Source organism: Oncorhynchus tshawytscha, unplaced genomic scaffold (assembly GCF_018296145.1).
Source record: "Oncorhynchus tshawytscha isolate Ot180627B unplaced genomic scaffold, Otsh_v2.0 Un_contig_1308_pilon_pilon, whole genome shotgun sequence".
Classification (NCBI taxonomy): domain Eukaryota; kingdom Metazoa; phylum Chordata; class Actinopteri; order Salmoniformes; family Salmonidae; genus Oncorhynchus; species Oncorhynchus tshawytscha.
The window spans coordinates 41,389-60,000 of record NW_024608718.1 but is presented as its reverse complement, the minus strand read 5'-3'; the positions used below and the strand labels follow the sequence as shown (position 1 = coordinate 60,000).

Here is an 18,612-nt window from a genome sequence, read left to right as displayed (position 1 = left end):
CCCACACCTGCGACGCGTCTCCCCAGCCAGTGCCAGGTCCAGACCTCCTCCTCTTTCCGTATCGGGGCCCCTGCACCCCCAGCCCCAGCCCGAGGAGAGTACCTCGGAGACGGGCTCCAGCGAGACGCAGTTCAGCCTGGAGCTGGAGGAGCAGGAGGGTTTAGGGGAGGCCGGCCCGTGTTTCCCCAGCCCAGGAGAGGCCGTTCTGGGGTGGCAGCAGCTCCGGGCCCCCTCCGAGGGCTCCTTTGAGAGCGAGACCCTGTCGCTGTCGGCCGCTTACTGCGGAGGAGGGGAGGGAGGGAGAGGAGGAGGAGCAGGAGGAGGAGGAGGGAATCGTTGCAGCCTGATGGAGGTGTCATTGTCATCCCTGGGAGGGCAAGAGGGGGGCAGTGACGAGCCAACTGACACAGAAGGACAGGAGTTGTTCTCTGACTCCATGAGCGACCACACAGAACCTCCAACAGGAGAAACATTGGAACCTACGGAACCCACGGGAGAACCGAGGGAATCTACGGGGGATCAAATAGAACAGACACAGAACACAGAACTCCGAGAACCCTCAGTGGAACCCACAGAGCAGACGGAACCGGAGGCGAGAGGAGGGCTTGGATTCTTCTTCAAGGTGAGTCTGGCGGAGGGAGAGACAGAGAGAGAATAGTCCCTCCCAGAAACAAGCCCTAACTAACACTCTGCCCTCTAGGCCTTTAGATGTAGATAAGACAACGTTAATTGAAGTTCATCGTTTCATTATTGACTCATAAGGAAATAAAAGACGATGTGTTTCTAGTGGTAGCCAATAAAGTAATGACAATGTGTGTGTGTGTGTGTGTGTGTGTGTGTGTGTGTGTGTGTGTGTGTGTTTGTGGTGTGTGTGTGTGCGCAGGAGGAGGTGCATTGTGAAGATGAGATGGCTCAGAGGAGAGCTGCTCTGTTGGGGAGACAGCAGAAAAGAGCAGAGGACCTGAAGAGGAGGAGACAGTGGAACGAACAGGAGAGAGAGAGCAGGTGACACACACAGACACACACACAGACACACTCATCATCCAGCAAATCAGCAACAAACATTCAGACACACAGACACACAGACACACAGACAGACACAGACAGACAGACAGACAGACACACATCACAGACATTCAGACACAGACAGACACACAGACACACTCATCATCCACTCAGCAAATAAACATTCAGACACACAGACAGACAGACAGACAGACAGGCAGACAGACAGACCGACGGACAGACAGACACACAGACACACTCATCATCCACTCAGCAAATAAACATACAGATCATCACCATAACACTAACCCCCCCTTCCCCTCTATCTTTCCTTTAGACCCCCCTCTGAGGAGGAGGAGCGAAGAGGCTCTCTCCCACAGACCCCTCCCCCGTCCTGCACCCCTCCCCCGCCGCCGGTGTCCCCTCCCTCACCCCCGACCACGCCCAGTCGCCGTGGTGATTTCACGCGGAAGGAGTACGCCCACCGACAGCAGATACGCATCATGTCTGACCTGGATAAGGTGCTGCGTCAGAAACACACCAATCAGGGACGAGTCGCCGCCAAGAAGTCCCGCCCCGACCTCGGAGCATGACCCGGGAGGAGTCACAGCTGTCCCGCAGCCCAGCCAAGAGCACTATGGGTAATGGAATTGTAACGATAGGGTGTCTGTTTGTGTGTGTTAGCCAGACACTCTACTGATCCCCTTTACAGTGTCTGGGACGGGGACGGAGGTGCAGGCTTTGTTCCAGCCCAGCACTCTGATTGATGCTCTAGTCTTCTGCTGCTTTACTCTGCATAATCACAAGTTATCAATATACTGTACCCCCTCTCTCTCTTCCTCCTCTCTCTCTCCTCCTCCTCTCGATCCCTCCTTCTCTCTGTCTCTCGCTTTCTCTCTCTCTCTCTCTCCCCCTTCTCTCCCTTCTCTCGCTCTCTCTCTCTCTCTCTCTCCTTCTCCTCTCTCTCCCCTCCTCCTCTCTCTCCCTTCTTCTCTCTCCCTCCTCCTCTCTCTCCCTCCTCTCTCTCTCCCTTCTCTCTCCCTTATCTCTCTCTTCTTCTTTCTCTTTCTTCTCTCTCTCCCTTCCTCTCTCTTCTTCTCTCTCTCCCTTCTTCTCTCTCTCCCTCCTCTCCTTCTTCTCTCCCTCCTCCCTCCTCTTTCTTCTGTCTCTCCCTCTTCTCTCTCTCCCTCCTTCTCTCTCTCTCCTTCTCTCTCTCCCTCCTTCTCTCTCAGGTTCTAAGTTGACTAAGGTGTACTCTCACTCCTCTCTCAACCTGGCTGCTATGGCTGACCACACCGTCCCTGACAACACCGTCCCTGACCACACCGTCCCTGACAACACTGTCCCTGACCACACCGTCCCTGACCACACCGTCCCTGACCCTAGCAAGAAACCATCCAGGTAACACACTTACGTCGCTCTCTTTCTCTCTGACCCTTTATCTCTCTCTCTCTCTCTCTCTCTCTCATTCTGTCTCTGTCTCTCCCTTTGTCTCTCTCTCTCTCTCTCTCTCTCTCTCTCTCATTCTGTCTCTGTCTCTCCCTTTGTCTCTCTCTCACTGTCTCTCATTCTGTCTCTGTCTCTCTCTCTCTCTCATTCTGTCTCTCTCTCTCTCTCATTCTGTCTCTGTCTCTCCCTTTGTCTCTCTCTCGCTCATTCTGTCTCTCTCTCTCATTCTGTCTCTGTCTCTCCCTTTGTCTCTCTCTGTCTCTGTCTCTCCTTTGTCTCTCTCTGTCTCTCATTCTGTCTCTGTCTCTCCTTTGTCTCTCCCTCTCTCTCATTCTGTCTCTCTGTCTCTCCCTTTGTCTCATTCTGTCTCTGTCTCTCCCTTTGTCTCTCTCTCTCTCTCATTCTGTCTCTCTCTGTCTCTCATTCTGTCTCTGTCTCTCCTTTGTCTCTCTCTCGCTCATTCTGTCTCTCTCTCTCTCATGCTGTCTCTGTCTCTCCCTTTGTCTCTCTCTGTCTCTCATTCTGTCTCTCTCTCTCTCTCATTCTGTCTCTGTCTCTCCTTTGTCTCTCTCTCACTGTCTCTCATTCTGTCTCTGTCTCTCCCTTTGTCTCTCTCTCTCTCTCTCTCTTCTGTCTCTCTCTCTCTCTCATTCTGTCTCTGTCTCTCCCTTTGTCTCTCTCTCTCTCTCATTCTGTCTCTGTCTCTCATTCTGTCTCTGTCTCTCCCTTTGTCTCTCTCTCTCTGTCTCTCCCTTTGTCTCTCTCTGTCTCTCATTCTGTCTCTGTCTCTCCTTTGTCTCTCCCTCTCTCTCATTCTGTCTCTCTGTCTCTCCTTTGTCTCATTCTCTCTCTGTCTCTCTCTCATTCTGTCTCTCTCTGTCTCTCTTCTGTCTCTGTCTCTCCTTTGTCTCTCTCTCTCTGTCTCTCTCTCTCTCATGCTGTCTCTGTCTCTCCCTTTGTCTCTCTCTCTCTTCATTCTGTCTCTCTCTCTCTCATGCTGTCTCTGTCTCTCCTTTGTCTCTCTCTCTCTCTCTCATTCTGTCTCTGTCTCTCCCTTTGTCTCTCTCTCTCTCTCTCTCATGCTGTCTCTGTCTCTCCTTTGTCTCTCTCTGTCTCTCTTCTGTCTCTGTCTCTCCTTTGTCTCTCTCTCTCTCTCATTCTGTCTCTGTCTCTCCTTTGTCTCTCTCTCTCATTCTGTCTCTCCTCTCTCTCTCTCTCATTCTGTCTCTGTCTCTCCCTTTGTCTCTCTCTCTCCTCATTCTGTCTCTCTCTCTCTCTCTCTCATCTCTCTCTGTCTCTCCTTTGTCTCTCTCTCTCTCATTCTCTTCTGTCTCTCTCTCTCTCTCTCATGCTGTCTCTGTCTCTCCCTTTGTCTCTCTCTCTCTCTCTCATTCTGTCTCTGTCTCTCCCTTTGTCTCTCTCTGTCTCTCATTCTGTCTCTCTCTCTCTCATTCTGTCTCTGTCTCCTCTTTCTGTCTCTGTCTCTCCTCTTGTCTCTCTCTGTTCTGTCTCTCATCTGTCCCTTTGTCTCTCTGTCTCTCCTCTCATTCTGTCTCTGTCTCCTTTGTCTCTTCTGTCTCTCTCTCTCTCTCTCTCTCATTCTGTCTCTGTCTCTCCCTTTGTCTCTCTCTCTCTCATTCTGTCTCTCATTCTCTCTCTCTCATTCTGTCTCTCTCTCCTTTGTCTCTCTCTCTCATTCTGTCTCTGTCTCTCCTCTCTTTGTCTCTGTCTCTCCCTTCTCTTCTGTCTCTGTCTCTCCCTTCTGTCTCTGTCTCTCCTCTTTGTCTCTCTCTCCCTTCTGTCTCTCTCTCTCTCTCTCCCTCTGTCTCTGTCTCTCCTTTTGTCTCTCTCTCTCATTCTGTCTCTCCTTTGTCTCTCTCTGTCTCTCATTCTGTCTCTGTCTCTCCCTTTGTCTCTGTCTCTCCTCATTTGTCTCTCTCTCATTCTGTCTCTGTCTCTGTCTCTCTCTCTCTCATTCTTCTCTCTCTCTCTCTCTCTCTCATTCTGTCTCTGTCTCTCCCTTTGTCTCTCTCTCTCATTCTGTCTCTGTCTCTTCTCTCTTCTCATTCTGTCTCTGTCTCTCCTTTTGTCTCTCTCTCTCATTCTGTCTCTCTCTCTGTCTCTCTCATTCTGTCTCTGTCTCTCCCTTTGTCCTTTGTCTCTGTCTCTCTCTTGTCTCTCTCTCATTCTGTCTCTGTCTCTCTCTTTCTGTCTCTCCCTCTTTGTCTCTGTCTCTCATTCTGTCTCTGTCTCTCCTTTGTCTTCTCTCGTCTCTGTCTCTCCCTTTGTCTCTCTCTCTCTCATTCTGTCTCTGTCTCTCCCTTTGTCTCTTGTCTCTCATTCTGTCTCTGTCTCTCCTTTGTCTCTCTCTGTCTCTCATTCTGTCTCTCCTCTCTCTCTCTCATCTCATTCTGTCTGTCTCTCCTTTGTCTCTTTCTTCATTCTGTCTCTGTCTCTCCTCTTTGTCTCTCTCTCATTCTGTCTCTCATTCTGTCTCTCCTCTCCTTTGTCTCTCTCTCTCATCTCTGTCTCTCCTTTGTCTCTGTCTCTCCTCTCATGTCTCTGTCTCTCCCTTTGTCTCTGTCTCTCCTTTGTCTCTCTTTCTGTCTCTGTCTCTCCCTCTTTGTCTCTCTCTCGCTCATTCTGTCTCTCCTTTGTCTCTCTCTGTCTCTCATTCTGTCTCTGTCTCTCCTTTGTCTCTCTCTGTCTCTCATTCTGTCTCTGTCTCTCCCTTTGTCTCTCTCTCTCTCTTCTGTCTCTCTGTCTTTGTCTCTCTCTCTCTCTGTCTGTCTCTGTCTCTCCTTTGTCTCTCTCTCTGTCTCTCATTCTGTCTGTCTCTGTCTCTCCTTTGTCTGTCTCTCATCTGTCTCATTCTGTCTCTGTCTCTCTCTCCTTTGTCTCTCTCTCTGTCTCTCATTCTGTCTCTGTCTCTCCTTTGTCTCTCTCTGTCTCTCATTCTGTCTCTGTCTCTGTCTCTCCTTTGTCTCTCTCTTCTCTCTTCTGTCTCTCATTCTGTCTCTGTCTCTCCCTTTGTCTCTCTCTGTCTCTCATTCTGTCTCTGTCTCTCCTTTGTCTCTCTCTCTGTCTCTCTGTCTCTCTTCTGTCTCTGTCTCTCCTTTGTCGCTCTCTGTCTCTCATTCTGTCTCTGTCTCTCCTTTGTCTCTCTCTCGCTCATCTCTGTCTCTCCTTTGTCTCTGTCTCTCTCTTCTGTCTCTCCCTTTGTCTCTCTCTGTCTCTCATTCTCTGTCTCTCCTTTGTCTCTCTCTCTCTGTCTGTCCTTTGTCTCTGTTTCTCTCTCTCTTTGTCTCTGTCTCTCCTTTGTCTCTCTCTCTGTCTCTCATTCTGTCTCTCCCTTTGTCTCTCTGTCTCTCATTCTGTCTCTGTCTCTCCCTTTGTCTCTCTCTGTCTCTCTCTGTCTCTCATTCTGTCTCTGTTCTGTCTCTCCTTTGTCTCTCTGTCTCTGTCTCTCCCTCTCTCTCTGTCTCTGTCTCTCTCTTTGTCTCTCTCATCATTCTGTCTCTGTCTCTCCTTTTGTCTCTCTCTGTCTCTCTCTCTGTCTCTCCCTTTGTCTCTCTCTGTCTCTCCTTTGTCTCTCTTTGTCTCTCTCTGTCTCTCATGTCTCTCCTCTCTCTCTCTCGCTTCTGTCTCTCCTTTGTCTCTCTCTCTGTCTCTCATTCTGTCTCTGTCTCTCATTCTGTCTTCTGTCTCTCTCTGTCTCTCATTCTGTCTCTGTCTCTCCCTCTCTCCCATTGTCTCTCTGTCTCTCATTCTGTCTCTGTCTCTCCCTTTGTCTCTCTCTCTCTGTCTCTGTCTGTCTCTCTCCCTTTGTCTCTCTCTCTCATTCTGTCTCTGTCTCTCTCTTCTGTCTCTCATCTCTGTCTCTCCCTTTGTCTCTGTCTCTCTCCTCTCTGTCTCTCATTCTGTCTCTGTCTCTCTCTTCTGTCTCTGTCTCTCCCTTTGTCTCTCTCTGTCTCTCATTCTGTCTCTGTCTCTCCTTTGTCTCTCTCTGTCTCATTTCTGTCTCTGTCTCTCCTTCTGTCTCTCATTCTCTCTCTTCTTCTCTCTCTCTGTCTCTCATTCTGTCTCTGTCTCTCTCTGTCTCTCATTCTGTCTCTCTCTCTCCCTTTGTCTCTCTGTCTCTCATTCTGTCTCTGTCTCTCCTTTGTCTCTGTCTCTGTTCTGTCTCTGTCTCTCCTTTGTCTCTCTCTTCTCTCTCATCTGTCTCTGTCTCTCCTTTGTCTCTCTCTCTGTCTCTCATTCTGTCTCTGTCTCTCCTTTGTCTCTCTCTGTCTCTCATTCTGTCTCTGTCTCTCCCTTTGTCTCTCTCTCTCTCTCATTCTGTCTCTGTCTCTCTCCTTCTGTCTCTCTCTCTCATGCTGTCTCTCTCTGTCTCTCATTCTGTCTCTCTCTGTCTCTCATTCTGTCTCTGTCTCTCTCTCTTGTCTCTGTCTGTCTCTGTCTCTGTCTCTGTCTCTCTTTCTGTCTCTGTCTCTCCCCTTTGTCTCTCTCTCATGTCTCTGTTCTGTCTCTCCTTTTCTGTCTCTCTCTGTCTCTCATTCTGTCTCTGTCTCTCCTTGTCTCTCTCTCTCATTCTGTCTCTCTCTCTCTCTTCTGTCTCTCTCTCTCTCTCTCTCATTCTGTCTCTGTCTCTCCTTTGTCTCTCTCTCTGTCTCATTCTGTCTCTGTCTCTCCCTTTGTCTCTCTGTCTCTCATTCTGTCTCTGTCTCTCCTTTGTCTCTCTGTCTCTCATTCTGTCTCTGTCTCTCCCCTTTGTCTCTCTCTCTGTCTCTCATTCTGTCTCTGTCTCTCCTTTGTCTCTCTCTGTCTCTCATTCTGTCTCTGTCTCTCTCCTTTGTCTCTCTCTCTGTCTCTCATTCTGTCTCTCTGTCTCTGTCTCTCCTTTGTCTCTCTCTGTCTCTCATTCTGTCTCTGTCTCTCCCTTTGTCTCTCTCTCTGTCTCTCATTCTGTCTCTGTCTCTCCCTTTGTCTCTCTCTGTCTCTCATTCTGTCTCTGTCTCTCCCTTTGTCTCTCTCTGTCTCTCATTCTGTCTCTGTCTCTCCTTTGTCTCTCTCTCTGTCATTCTGTTCTGTCTTTGTCTCTCTCTCATTCTGTCTCTCCCTTTGTCTCTCTCTCTCATCTCTGTCTTCCCTGTCTCTGTCTCTCTCTTCTGTTCTGTCTCTGTCTCTCCCTTCTGTCTCTCTGTCTCTCATTCTGTCTCTGTCTCTCTCTCCTGTCTGTCTCTGTCTCATTCTGTCTCTCTCTCTCTCTCTCATGCTGTCTCTGTCTCTCCCTTTGTCTCTCTCTCTGTCTCTCATTCTGTCTCTGTCTCTGTCTCCCCTTTGTCTCTCTCTCTCTCTCATTCTGTCTCTCCATTCTGTCTCTGTCTCTCCCTTTGTCTCTCTCTCTCTCATTCTGTCTCTGTCTCTCCTTTGTCTCTCTCTCTCTCTCTCATCTGTCTCTGTCTCTCCTTTGTCTCTCTCTCTCTCATTCTGTCTCTGTCTCTCCTTTGTCTCTCTCTCGCTCATTCTGTCTCTTTGTCTCTCTCATTCTGTCTCTCCTTTGTCTCTCTCTCTCTCTCTCTGTCTCCTTCTCTCCTTTGTCTCTCTCTGTCTCTCATTCTGTCTCTGTCTCTCCCTTTGTCTCTCTGTCTCTCATTCTGTCTCTCTCTCTCTGTCTCTGTCTCTGTCTCTCCTTTGTCTCTCTCTCGCTCATTCTGTCTCTGTCTCTCCCTTTGTCTCTCTGTCTCTCATTCTGTCTCTGTCTCTCTCTTTGTCTCTCTCTCTGTCTCTCTCTCTTCTGCTGTCTCTGTCTCTCCCTTTGTCTCTCTCTGTCTCTCATTCTGTCTCTGTCTCTCCCTTTGTCTCTCTGTCTCTCATTCTGTCTCTGTCTCTCCCTCTCATTCTGTCTCTCTCCCTTTTTCTCTCTCTGTCTCATTCTGTCTCTGTCTCTCTCTCTGTCTCTCATCTGTCTCTCTTCTGTCTCTCTCTCTCTCATTCTGTCTCTGTCTCTCCTTTGTCTCTCTCTCGTCTGTCTCTCCTCTCTCTCTGTCTCTCATTCTGTCTCTGTCTCTCCTTTGTCTCTCTCTCTGTCTCTCATTCTGTCTCTGTCTCTCCCTTTGTCTCTCTCTCTGTCTCTCATTCTGTCTCTGTCTCTCCCTTTGTCTCTCTGTCTCTCATTCTGTCTCTCTCTCTCATTCTGTCTCTCTCTCTGTCTCTCATTCTGTCTCTGTCTCTCCTTTGTCTCTCTCTCTCTCATTCTGTCTCTCCCTTTGTCTCTCTCTCGTCATTCTGTCTCTCCTTTGTCTCTCTCTGTCTCTCATTCTGTCTCTGTCTCTCCCTGTGTCTCTCTCTGTCTCTCATTCTGTCTCTGTCTCTCCCTTTGTCTCTCTCTCTGTCTCATTCTGTCTCTCTCTGTCTCTCATTCTGTCTCTCATTCTGTCTCTGTCTCTCCTTTGTCTCTCTCTGTCTCTCATTGTCTCTCTCTCTCCTCATTCTGTCTCTCTCTCTCTCTCTCTCTCATTCTGTCTCTGTCTCTCCTTTGTCTCTCTCTCTCTGTCTCTCATTCTGTCTCTGTCTCTCCCTTTGTCTCTCTCATTCTGTCTCTGTCTCTCTCTCATTCTGTCTCTCTCTCTGTCTCTCATTCTGTCTCTGTCTCTCTCTTTGTCTCTCTCTCATTCTGTCTCTCCTTTGTCTCTCTCTCTGCTCATTCTGTCTCTCCCTTTGTCTCTCTCTGTCTCTCATTCTGTCTCTGTCTCTCCTTTGTCTCTCTCTCTGTCTCTCATTCTGTCTCTGTCTCTCCCTTTGTCTCTCTCTGTCTCTCATTCTGTCTCTCTCTGTCTCTCATTCTGTCTCTCTCTGTCTCTCATTCTGTCTCTGTCTCTCCTTTGTCTCTCTGTCTCTCATTCTGTCTCTCTCTCTCTCATTCTGTCTCTCTCTCTCTCTCTCTCATTCTGTCTCTGTCTCTCCTTTGTCTCTCTCTCTCTCTCTCTCTCATTCTGTCTCTGTCTCTCCTTTTGTCTCTCTGTCTCTCATTCTGTTCTGTCTCTCTCTTTGTCTCTCTGTCTCTCATTCTGTCTCTGTCTCTCCTTTGTCTCTCTCTGTCTCTCATTCTGTCTCTGTCTCTCCCTTTGTCTCTCTCTGTCTGTCTCTCATTCTGTCTCTGTCTCTCCTTTGTCTCTCTCTCTCTGTCTCTTCTGTCTCTGTCTCTCCCTTTGTCTCTCTCTCTGTCTCTCATTCTGTCTCTGTCTCTCCTTTGTCTCTCTCTCTGTCTCTCATTCTGTCTCTGTCTCTCCATTTGTCTCTCTCTCTCTGTCTCTCATTCTGTCTCTGTCTCTCTGTCTCTCTCTCTCTCATTCTGTCTCTCTCTCTCTCATTCTGTCTCTGTCTCTCCTTTGTCTCTCTCTCTGTCTCTCTTCTGTCTCTGTCTCTCTTTGTCTGTCTCTGTCTCTCTCTCATTCTGTCTCTCTCTCTCTCTCATTCTGTCTCTGTCTCTCCCTTTGTCTCTCTCTGTCTCTCATTCTGTCTGTCTCTCTGTCTCTCTCATTCTGTCTCTGTCTCTCTCTCTCTCTCTCATTCTGTCTCTGTCTCTCTCTCTCTCTCATTCTGTCTCTCTCTCTCTCTCATCTCTCTCTGTCTCTCCCTGTCTGTCCTCTCAAGTCTCTCTCTGTCTCTCTCTCATCTCTGTTCTGTCTCTGTCTCTCCTTTGTCTCTCTCTGTCTCTCATTCTGTTCTGTCTCTCCCTTTGTCTCTCTGTCTCTCATTTCTGTCTCTCCTTTGTCTCTCTCTCTCTGTCTCATTCTGTCTCTGTCTCTCTCTTCTGTCTCTGTCTCTGTTTGTCTGTCTCTGTCTGTCTCTCTTCTGTCTCTCTCTCTCTCTCATTCTGTCTCTGTCTCTCTCTCTCTCTCTCTCTTCTCTCTCTGTCTCTCTCTGGCTCTCTCTCTCTCTCTCTCTCTCTCTCTGTCTCTCTCTCTCTCTCATTCTGTCTCTGTCTGACCCTTTGTCTCTGTCTCTCTCTCTCATTCTGTCTCTGTCTCTCTCTTTGTCTCTCTCTTCTGTCTCTCATTCTGTCTCTAGAAAACTCTCTCTCATTCTGTCTCTGTCTCTCCTTTGTCTCTCTCTCTGTCTCTCATTCTGTCTCTCTCTCTCCTCATTCTGTAGTCTCTCGTCCTGTCTCTCTCTGTCTCTCATTCTGTCTCTGTCTCTCCCTTTGTCTCTCTCTCACTCATTCTGTCTCTCTCTCATCATGCTGTCTCTGTCTCCCTTTGTCTCTCACTCTCTTATTCTGTCTCTGTCTCTCCCTTTGTCTCTCTGTCTCTCATTCTGTCTCTCTCTCTCTCTCTCATGCTGTCTCTGTCTCTCCCTTTGTCTCTCTCTCTCTCTCATTCTGTCTCTGTCTCTGCTCTCCTTTGTCTCTCTGTCTCTCATTCTGTCTCTCATTCTGTCTGTCTCTCCCTTTGTCTCTCTCTCTCTCTCTCATCTTTTGTCTCTGTCTCTCCTTTGTCTCTCTCTCTGTCTCTCATTCTGTCTCTGTCTCTCCTTTTGTCTCTCTCTGTCTCTCATTCTGTCTCTGTCTCTCCCTTTGTCTCTCTAGATTCTGTCTCTCCTTTGTCTCTCTCTCGCTCATTCTGTCTCTCCCTTTGCTGTCTCTCATGCTGTCTCTGTCTCTCCTTTGTCTCTCTCTGTCTCATTCTGTCTCTGTCTCTCCCTTTGTCTCTCTGTGTCTCTCATTCTGTCTCTCTCTTCTCTCTCATCTGTCTCTCCTCTCCTTTGTCTCTCTCTCTCATTCTGTCTCTGTCTCTCCTTTGTCTCTCTCTCTCTCTCATTCTGTCTCTGTCTCTCTCTTTGTCTCTCTCTCTCATTCTGTCTCTGTCTCTCTCATGCTGTCTGTCTCTCCTTTGTCTCTCTCTGTCTCTCATTTCTGTCTCTGTCATCTCCTGTCTCTCTCTGTCTCTCATTCTGTCTCTGTCTCTCCCTTTGTCTCTGTCTCTGTCTCTCTCTCTTTGTCTCCTCTGTCTCTCATTCTCTGTCTCTGTCTCTCTCTCTGTCTCTCATTCTGTCTCTCTCTCTCTTTGTCTCTCTCTGTCTCTCATTCTGTCTCTGTCTCTCCCTTTGTCTCTCTCTCATCTGTTCTCTGTCTCTCTTTTGTCTCTCTCTGTCTCTCATTCTGTCTCTGTCTCTCCTTTGTCTCTCTCTCTGTCTCTCATTCTGTCTCTGTCTCTCCTTTTGTCTCTCTCTGTGTCTCTCTCATTCTGTCTCTGTCTCTCTCTTTGTCTCTGTCTCTCTCTCTGTCTCTGTCTCTGTCTCTCTCTCTGTCTCTCTCATTCTGTCTCTGTCTCTCCTTTGTCTCTCTCTCTGTCATTCTGTCTCTCCCTTTGTCTCTCTCTCGCTCATGTCTGTCTCTCCTTTGTCTCTCCTGTTCTCTCTGTCTGTCTCTGTCTCTCCTTTGTCTCTCTCTCTGTCTCTCATTTCTGTCTCTGTCTCTCTTTGTCTCTCTCTCTGTCTCTCATTCTGTCTCTCTCTGTCTTCTGTGTCTCTCTCTCTCTCTCATTCTGTCTCTGTCTCTCCCTTTGTCTCTCTGTCTCTCATTCTGTCTCTCTCTCATTCTGTCTCTCTCTCTCATTCTGTCTCTGTCTCTCCTTTGTCTCTCTCTCTCTGTCTCTCATTCTGTCTCTGTCTCTCCTTTGTCTCTCTCTGTCTCTCATTCTGTCTCTGTCTCTCCTTTGTCTCTCTCTGTCTCTCATTCTGTCTCTGTCTCTCCCTTTGTCTCTCTCTGTCTCTCATTCTGTCTCTGTCTCTCCTTTGTCTCTCTCTCTCTCTCTCTCATCTGTCTCTGTCTCTCCACACTTGTCTCTCTCTCTCTGTCTCTCATTCTGTCTCTGTCTCTCCTCTTGTCTCTCTCTCTCAACTCTCTCATTCTGTCTCTGTCTCTCTTGTCTCCTGTCTCTCTCTCTCTTCTGTCTCTGGACACTCCCTTTGTCTCTCTCTCTCTGTCTCTCATTCTGTCTCTGTCTCTCCCTTTGTCTCTCTCTCTGTCTCTCTCATCATCTGTCTCTGTCTCTCCTTTGTCTCTCTCTCTGTCTCTCATTCTGTCTCTGTCTCTCCTTTGTCTGTCTCTCTCTCTCTCTCATTCTGTCTCTCTCTCTCTCTCATTCTGTCTCTGTCTCTCCTTTGTCTCTCTCTGTCTCTCATTCTGTCTCTGTCTCTCTCTCTCTCATCTCTGTCTCTGTCTCTCACTAGTCTCTGTCTCTCTCTCTCTCATTCTGTCTCTCTCTCTCTCTCATTCTTCTCTCTGTCTCTCCTTTGTCTGTCTCTCTCTCTCTCTCTCATTCTGTCTCTCTCTCTCTCTCATCTGTCTCTGTCTCTCCTTTGTCTCTCTCTGTCTCTCATTCTGTCTCTGTCTCTCCCTTTGTCTCTCTCTGTCTCTCATTCTGTCTCTGTCTCTCCCTTTGTCTCTCTGTCTCTGTCTCTGTCTCTGTCTCTCTCTCTCTCCTCATTCTGTCTCTGTCTCTCCCTTTGTCTCTCTGTCTGTCTCTGTCTCTGTCTCTTTTCTCTCATTCTGTCTCTGTCTCTCTCTCTCTCATTCTGTCTCTCTCTCTCTCTATTCTGTCTCTGTCTCTCCTTTGTCTGTCTCTCTCTCTCTCTCTCTCTCTCTCTCATTCTGTCTCTGTCTCTGTCTCATCTCTGTCTCTGTCTCTCCTTTGTCTGACTGTCTCTCATTCTGTCTCTGTCTCTCCCTTTGTCTCTCTCTCTGTCTCTGTCTGTCTCTGTCTCTCTCTCTCATTCTGTCTCTGTCTCTCCTTTGTCTCTCTCTGTCTCATGTCTCTCTCTCCTCTTGCTCATTCTGTCTCTGTCTCTCCCTTGTCTCTCTCTCTGTCTCATTCTGTCTCTGTCTCTCTCCCTCTCATTCTGTCTCTGTCTCTCTCTCTCTCATGCTGTCTCTCTCTGTCTCTCTTTCTTTGTCTCTCTCTCTGTCTCATTCTGTCTCTCTCTCTCTCTCTCATTCTGTCTCTGTCTCTCCTTTGTCTCTCTCTCTCATTCTGTCTCTGTCTCTCCTTTGTCTCTCTTCTCTCGCTCATTCTGTCTCTCTCTCTCTCTCATTCTGTCTCTGTCTCTCTTTGTCTCTCTCTGTCTCTCATTCTGTCTCTGTCTCTCCCTTTGTCTCTCTCTCTCTGTCTCTCCTTTGTCTCTCTCTCTCCCCTCATTCTGTCTCTCTCTCTCTCATTCTGTCTCTCTCTCTCTCTCTCTCTCTCTCTCATTCTGTCTCTGTCTCTCCCTTTGTCTCTCTCTCTCTGTCTCTCATTCTGTCTCTGTCTCTCCCTTTGTCTCTCTGTCTCTCATTCTGTCTCTGTCTCTCCCTTTGTCTCTCTCTCGCTCATTCTGTCTCTGTCTCTCCCTTTGTCTCTCTCTCGCTCATTCTGTCTCTCTCTCTCTCTCATGCTGTCTCTGTCTCTCCCTTTGTCTCTCTCTGTCTCTCATTCTGTCTCTGTCTCTCCCTTTGTCTCTCTCTGTCTCATTCTGTCTCTGTCTCTCCTTTGTCTCTCTCTAGATTCTGTCTCTCTCTCATTCTGTCTCTGTCTCTCCTTTGTCTCTCTCTCTGTCTCTCATTCTGTCTCTGTCTCTCCCTTTGTCTCTCTCTCTCTGTCTCTCATTCTGTCTCTGTCTCTCCTTTGTCTCTCTCTCGCTCATTCTGTCTCTCTCTCTCTTCTGTCTCTGTCTCTGTCTTTGTCTCTCTCTCTCTCATTCTGTCTCTCTCTCTCTCATTCTGTCTCTCCCTTTGTCTCTCTCTGTCTCTCATTCTGTCTCTGTCTCTCCCTTTGTCTCTCTCTCTGTCTCTCATTCTGTCTCTGTCTCTCCTTTGTCTCTCTCTCTCTCATTCTGTCTCTCCCTTTGTCTCTCTCTCGCTCATTCTGTCTCTGTCTCACTCTGTCTCTCTCTCTCATTCTGTCTCTCTCTCTCTCTCTCTCTGTCTCTGACTGTCTCTGTCTCTCTCTCTGTCTCTCATTCTGTCTCTGTCTCTCCCTTTGTCTCTCTCTCTCTCTCATTCTGTCTCTGTCTCTCCCTTTGTCTCTCTCTCGCTCATTCTGTCTCTCTCTCTCTCTCATTCTGTCTCTGTCTCTCCCTTTGTCTCTCTCTCTCTGTCTCTCATTCTGTCTCTGTCTCTCCCTTTGTCTCTCTCTCTCTGTCTCTCATTCTGTCTCTGTCTCTCCCTTTGTCTCTCTCTCTCTCATTCTGTCTCTCTCTCTCTCATTCTGTCTCTGTCTCTCCCTTTGTCTCTCTCTGTCTCTCATTCTGTCTCTCCCTTTGTCTCTCTGTCTCTCATTCTGTCTCTGTCTCTCTCTTTGTCTCTCTCTCTCATTCTGTCTCTCTCTCTCTCTCATTCTGTCTCTCCTTTGTCTCTCTCTCTCATTCTGTCTCTCTCTCTCTCTCATTCTGTCTCTCTCTTTGTCTCTCTCTGTCTCTCATTCTGTCTCTGTCTCTCCTTTGTCTCTCTCTCTCATTCTGTCTCTGTCTCTCCCTTTGTCTCTCTCTCTCTCTCTCTCATTCTGTCTCTGTCTCTCCCTTTGTCTCTCTCTCTCTCATTCTGTCTCTCTCTCTCTCTCATTCTGTCTCTCCCTTTGTCTCTCTCTCTCATTCTGTCTCTCTCTCTCTCTCATTCTGTCTCTGTCTCTCCCTTTGTCTCTCTCTGTCTCTCATTCTGTCTCTGTCTCTCCCTTTGTCTCTCTCTCTCTCTCATTCTGTCTCTGTCTCTCCCTTTGTCTCTCTCTCTCTCTCTCTCTCATTCTGTCTCTGTCTCTCCCTTTGTCTCTCTCTCTCTCTCTGGTATATTCATCCAGGGTAACAAAAAAAGGCCACCTGAGTTATTCACAAATACCATACAAGTGAAAACAACAATTCATTTAAAACAGAATGGGCGGGGCCATAATATGGGCGGGGCCATAATGTGGGCGGGGCCATAATATGGGCGGGGGCCACAAAAAAACTAATCATGAGGGGCCTCACTTGCTCGCTCATCTGCGTAACCACATCCATCCAAGATTTTTAAATGTTAAATCTAATTCCCTGCAATTCTACAAATTTTGCCATGGGTGGAGATTATTATTTTTAAAAATAGGATATCTAAGTTAAACTGACTAACACAATCATTGGGGCCCCTCCCGGACGGTAATTCGCCCATGATTACAAGTGTACATAGCTGGCCACTAGACTAACTTAGCAATCTAAAAACATCTAGCTGACATGGGCTAATTGAGTACATAGCTGGCCACTAGACTAACTTAGCAATCTAAAAACATCTAGCTGACATGGGCTAATTGAGTGACTGTCAGTGACTGACGTAACAAGAGAAAAACAGCTGATGCACCAATCACATTTCAGAACTACACCTTCAGTATTCTACTAACTCTTACCCTTCCTCTCTTCCAGCCGCCCTGATTCGCCCTCACGTCTGATGTCACCGAGCCGACTGGCCAATCAGAACGGAGACAAGGACTGGGAGATCGGCTCCAATGGCTCCTCCCCTTCCATCCCAGAATACACCGGTACGACGTGATAAGAAATGGAATGATGTCAAAGTATTGTCCTGTTATAAAACTGTTGTACCCTAAATCTAAATTTGCTTGTGTGTGTGTGTGTGTGCGTGCGCGCGTGTGCGTGCGTGCCTGTGTGTGTGTGTGTGTGTTTCCCAGGGCCCAAACTGTTCAAGGAGCCGAGCTTCAAGTCCAATAAGTTCATCATCCACAATGCTCTGTCTCGCTGCTGTCTGGCTGGCAAGGTCAACGAGACTCAGAAGAACAAGATGGTGGAGGTGGGATGTCCTCACTGTATTTAACCCACATAGGGCTTTATACACACACAGTACTAACTAACCAGACCTGACTTCAAAGGAGTTTTCTTTGAAATACTGCTCAAAAGTGCGCACGCACGCACGCACGCACACACACACACACACACACACACACACACACACACACTGAAGACCAGTTTTCTTCCACACAAACATTGTTTTCTCTCCCCCCACCAGGAGATGGAGAAGAGTCCAGCCAACCACTTCCTGATTCTGTTCCGTGATTCCAACTGTCAGTTCCGAGCCGTCTACACCATGAGCCCCGAGACTGATGAGCTCATCCGATTGGCCGGGGTGGGCCCGCGTGTTGTAAGCCCCGCCCTGGTGGAGTCCATCTATAAGTACAGCTCCGACAGGAAACAGTTCAGCTGTATCCCGTCCAAGACCATGTCCATGAGTGTCGACGCCTTCACCTTACCAGGACACCTGTGGCACAGCAAGAGGCCTGGCAAGCCTAAATAACCATGTATATACTGTATATACATACCTGTGGCACAGCAAGAGGCCTGGCAAGCCTAAATAACCATGTATATACTGTATATACATACAGGAATGGATACACACACAAACACACACAAACAACTGAATTACTGTTTGTCCTGCATGGGACACACTACCCCTCTCGCCCTTCTCATCGGACCTACTGACTGTTGACGAGGTGCTTTCTCTCCCCTGTATGTGCATGGAAATGGAACAGTCCAACTATCCACCCTTATGGAGATGGCTCTAAGACTCGTCCACACGCGGGGGATGCTGAAGACCAGTTGTTGTTGTAAAAATGACCTTTTCAATCTTAAATGGCTACACTACACAGAAACAAACTACACAAAAGTGTATCTTTCTCTTTTTTTTAGTTAAAACGTTCTCCTGTAAATGTCTGAGGTACAAAATGATTGTTTCTCTGATACCCATAAACCCTTTGGCCTTATGTTCTGTTCTGTTCACTACTAGCTGAAAGGCTGGAGGCATGCTGATAGCCATTGTGTAGGTTGACTAACGTTTTCTGTTTTATAACACGAACACAATCCTTCTAATGCCTTCTGCCCAACGACTGGCAGACGCAGGACTTTTATTATCCTGCAAACCGGAAGACGTGTTCTTTAATGTGAATAGGAGAAAAGAACAGGAGATGTGTGTTCACCAAATAGCACAAAAATCAAAGATTGTGCATAGTTGTGACGGACGGGCCATCACTAAGGCCTAGATTCAATCCGATTCTGCACTATAGCTCGACTGAAATTTAAAAGCACTGTTCCCGCATTCGCCAAGACTGCATTCTCGACAAACGCTGAATACGTTGGCCAAATCGGAAATGACCTTTAAATTTCAATCGCTATAAGGCAGATGTTCTGCGCTATAGATTGAATCCCCAATCTGCCATAACTGATCTGTACAAAGACGCTGCAGCGTGGACATGTGGTCTCACAGTGACTTGGACAGGAGCTCACCGGGACTGAGTACCGACGGAACCTCAAATGTTCTACTGCTTGACTTGGACAGGAGCTCACCGGGACTGAGTACTGAGCGGAACCTCAAATGTTCTACTGCTTGACTTGGACAGGAGCTCACCGGGACTGAGTACCGAACGGAACCTCAAATGTTCTACTGCTTGACTTGGACAGGAGCTCACCGGGACTGAGTACCGAACGGAACCTCAAATGTTCTACTGCTTGACTTGGACAGGAGCTCACCGGGACTGAGTACCTCGGAACCTCAAATGTTCTACTGCTTGACTTGGACAGGAGCTCACAGGAGCGGGACTGAGTACCGAACGGAACCTCAAATGTTCTACTGCTTGACTTGGACAGGAGCTCACCGGGACTGAGTACCGAACGGAACCTCAAATGTTCTACTGCTTGACTTGGACAGGAGCTCACCGGGACTGAGTACCGAACGGAACCTCAAATGTTCTACTGCTTGACTTGGACAGGAGCTCACCGGGACTGAGTACCGAACGGAACCTCAAATGTTCTACTGCTTGACTTCCTGCACCTCTTACAGAACATTATCTCTAAACCGTTGCAGAGTTCCTGCACCTCTTACAGAACATTATCTCTAAACCGTTGCAGAGTTCCTGCACCTCTTACAGAATATTATCTCTAAACCGTTGCAGAGTTCCTGCACCTAAATATAAACAGTACCGGTACTCAAAATGAGTACTGGCACCTATTTTAGTCCAAGTCAAGCACTGGTTGTTATGGGTTGTCAGCCAATAGAAATGTAAAACCCTGACAGTTAAAGGTCAGGGGTCAGGGGTTATGACCCACCCACGGTACAGTCGGGTTAATAAAGTAGATGTGTTTTAAAACCTGACT

The 18,612-nt window shown here is 48.0% G+C and overlaps 1 protein-coding gene across 1 annotated transcript in view; it reads left to right on the top strand.

The window, feature by feature from the left end:
• Window positions 1-17,625, top strand: part of LOC121843758 (calmodulin-regulated spectrin-associated protein 3-like) — a gene marked incomplete at its 5' end in the record, with an annotated part of 22,122 nt that extends 4,497 nt beyond the window's left edge. Inside the window, 9 exon segments of the mRNA XM_042313559.1 lie at window positions 1-36; window positions 83-622; window positions 884-1,005; window positions 1,343-1,554; window positions 1,557-1,646; window positions 2,238-2,406; window positions 15,877-15,992; window positions 16,140-16,258; window positions 16,475-17,625. The exon segment at window positions 1-36 is cut by the window's left edge and continues 182 nt beyond it. Coding sequence (XP_042169493.1) covers window positions 1-36; window positions 83-622; window positions 884-1,005; window positions 1,343-1,554; window positions 1,557-1,646; window positions 2,238-2,406; window positions 15,877-15,992; window positions 16,140-16,258; window positions 16,475-16,759 — 1,689 coding nt within the window.
• Window positions 17,626-18,612: the final 987 nt, after the last annotated feature.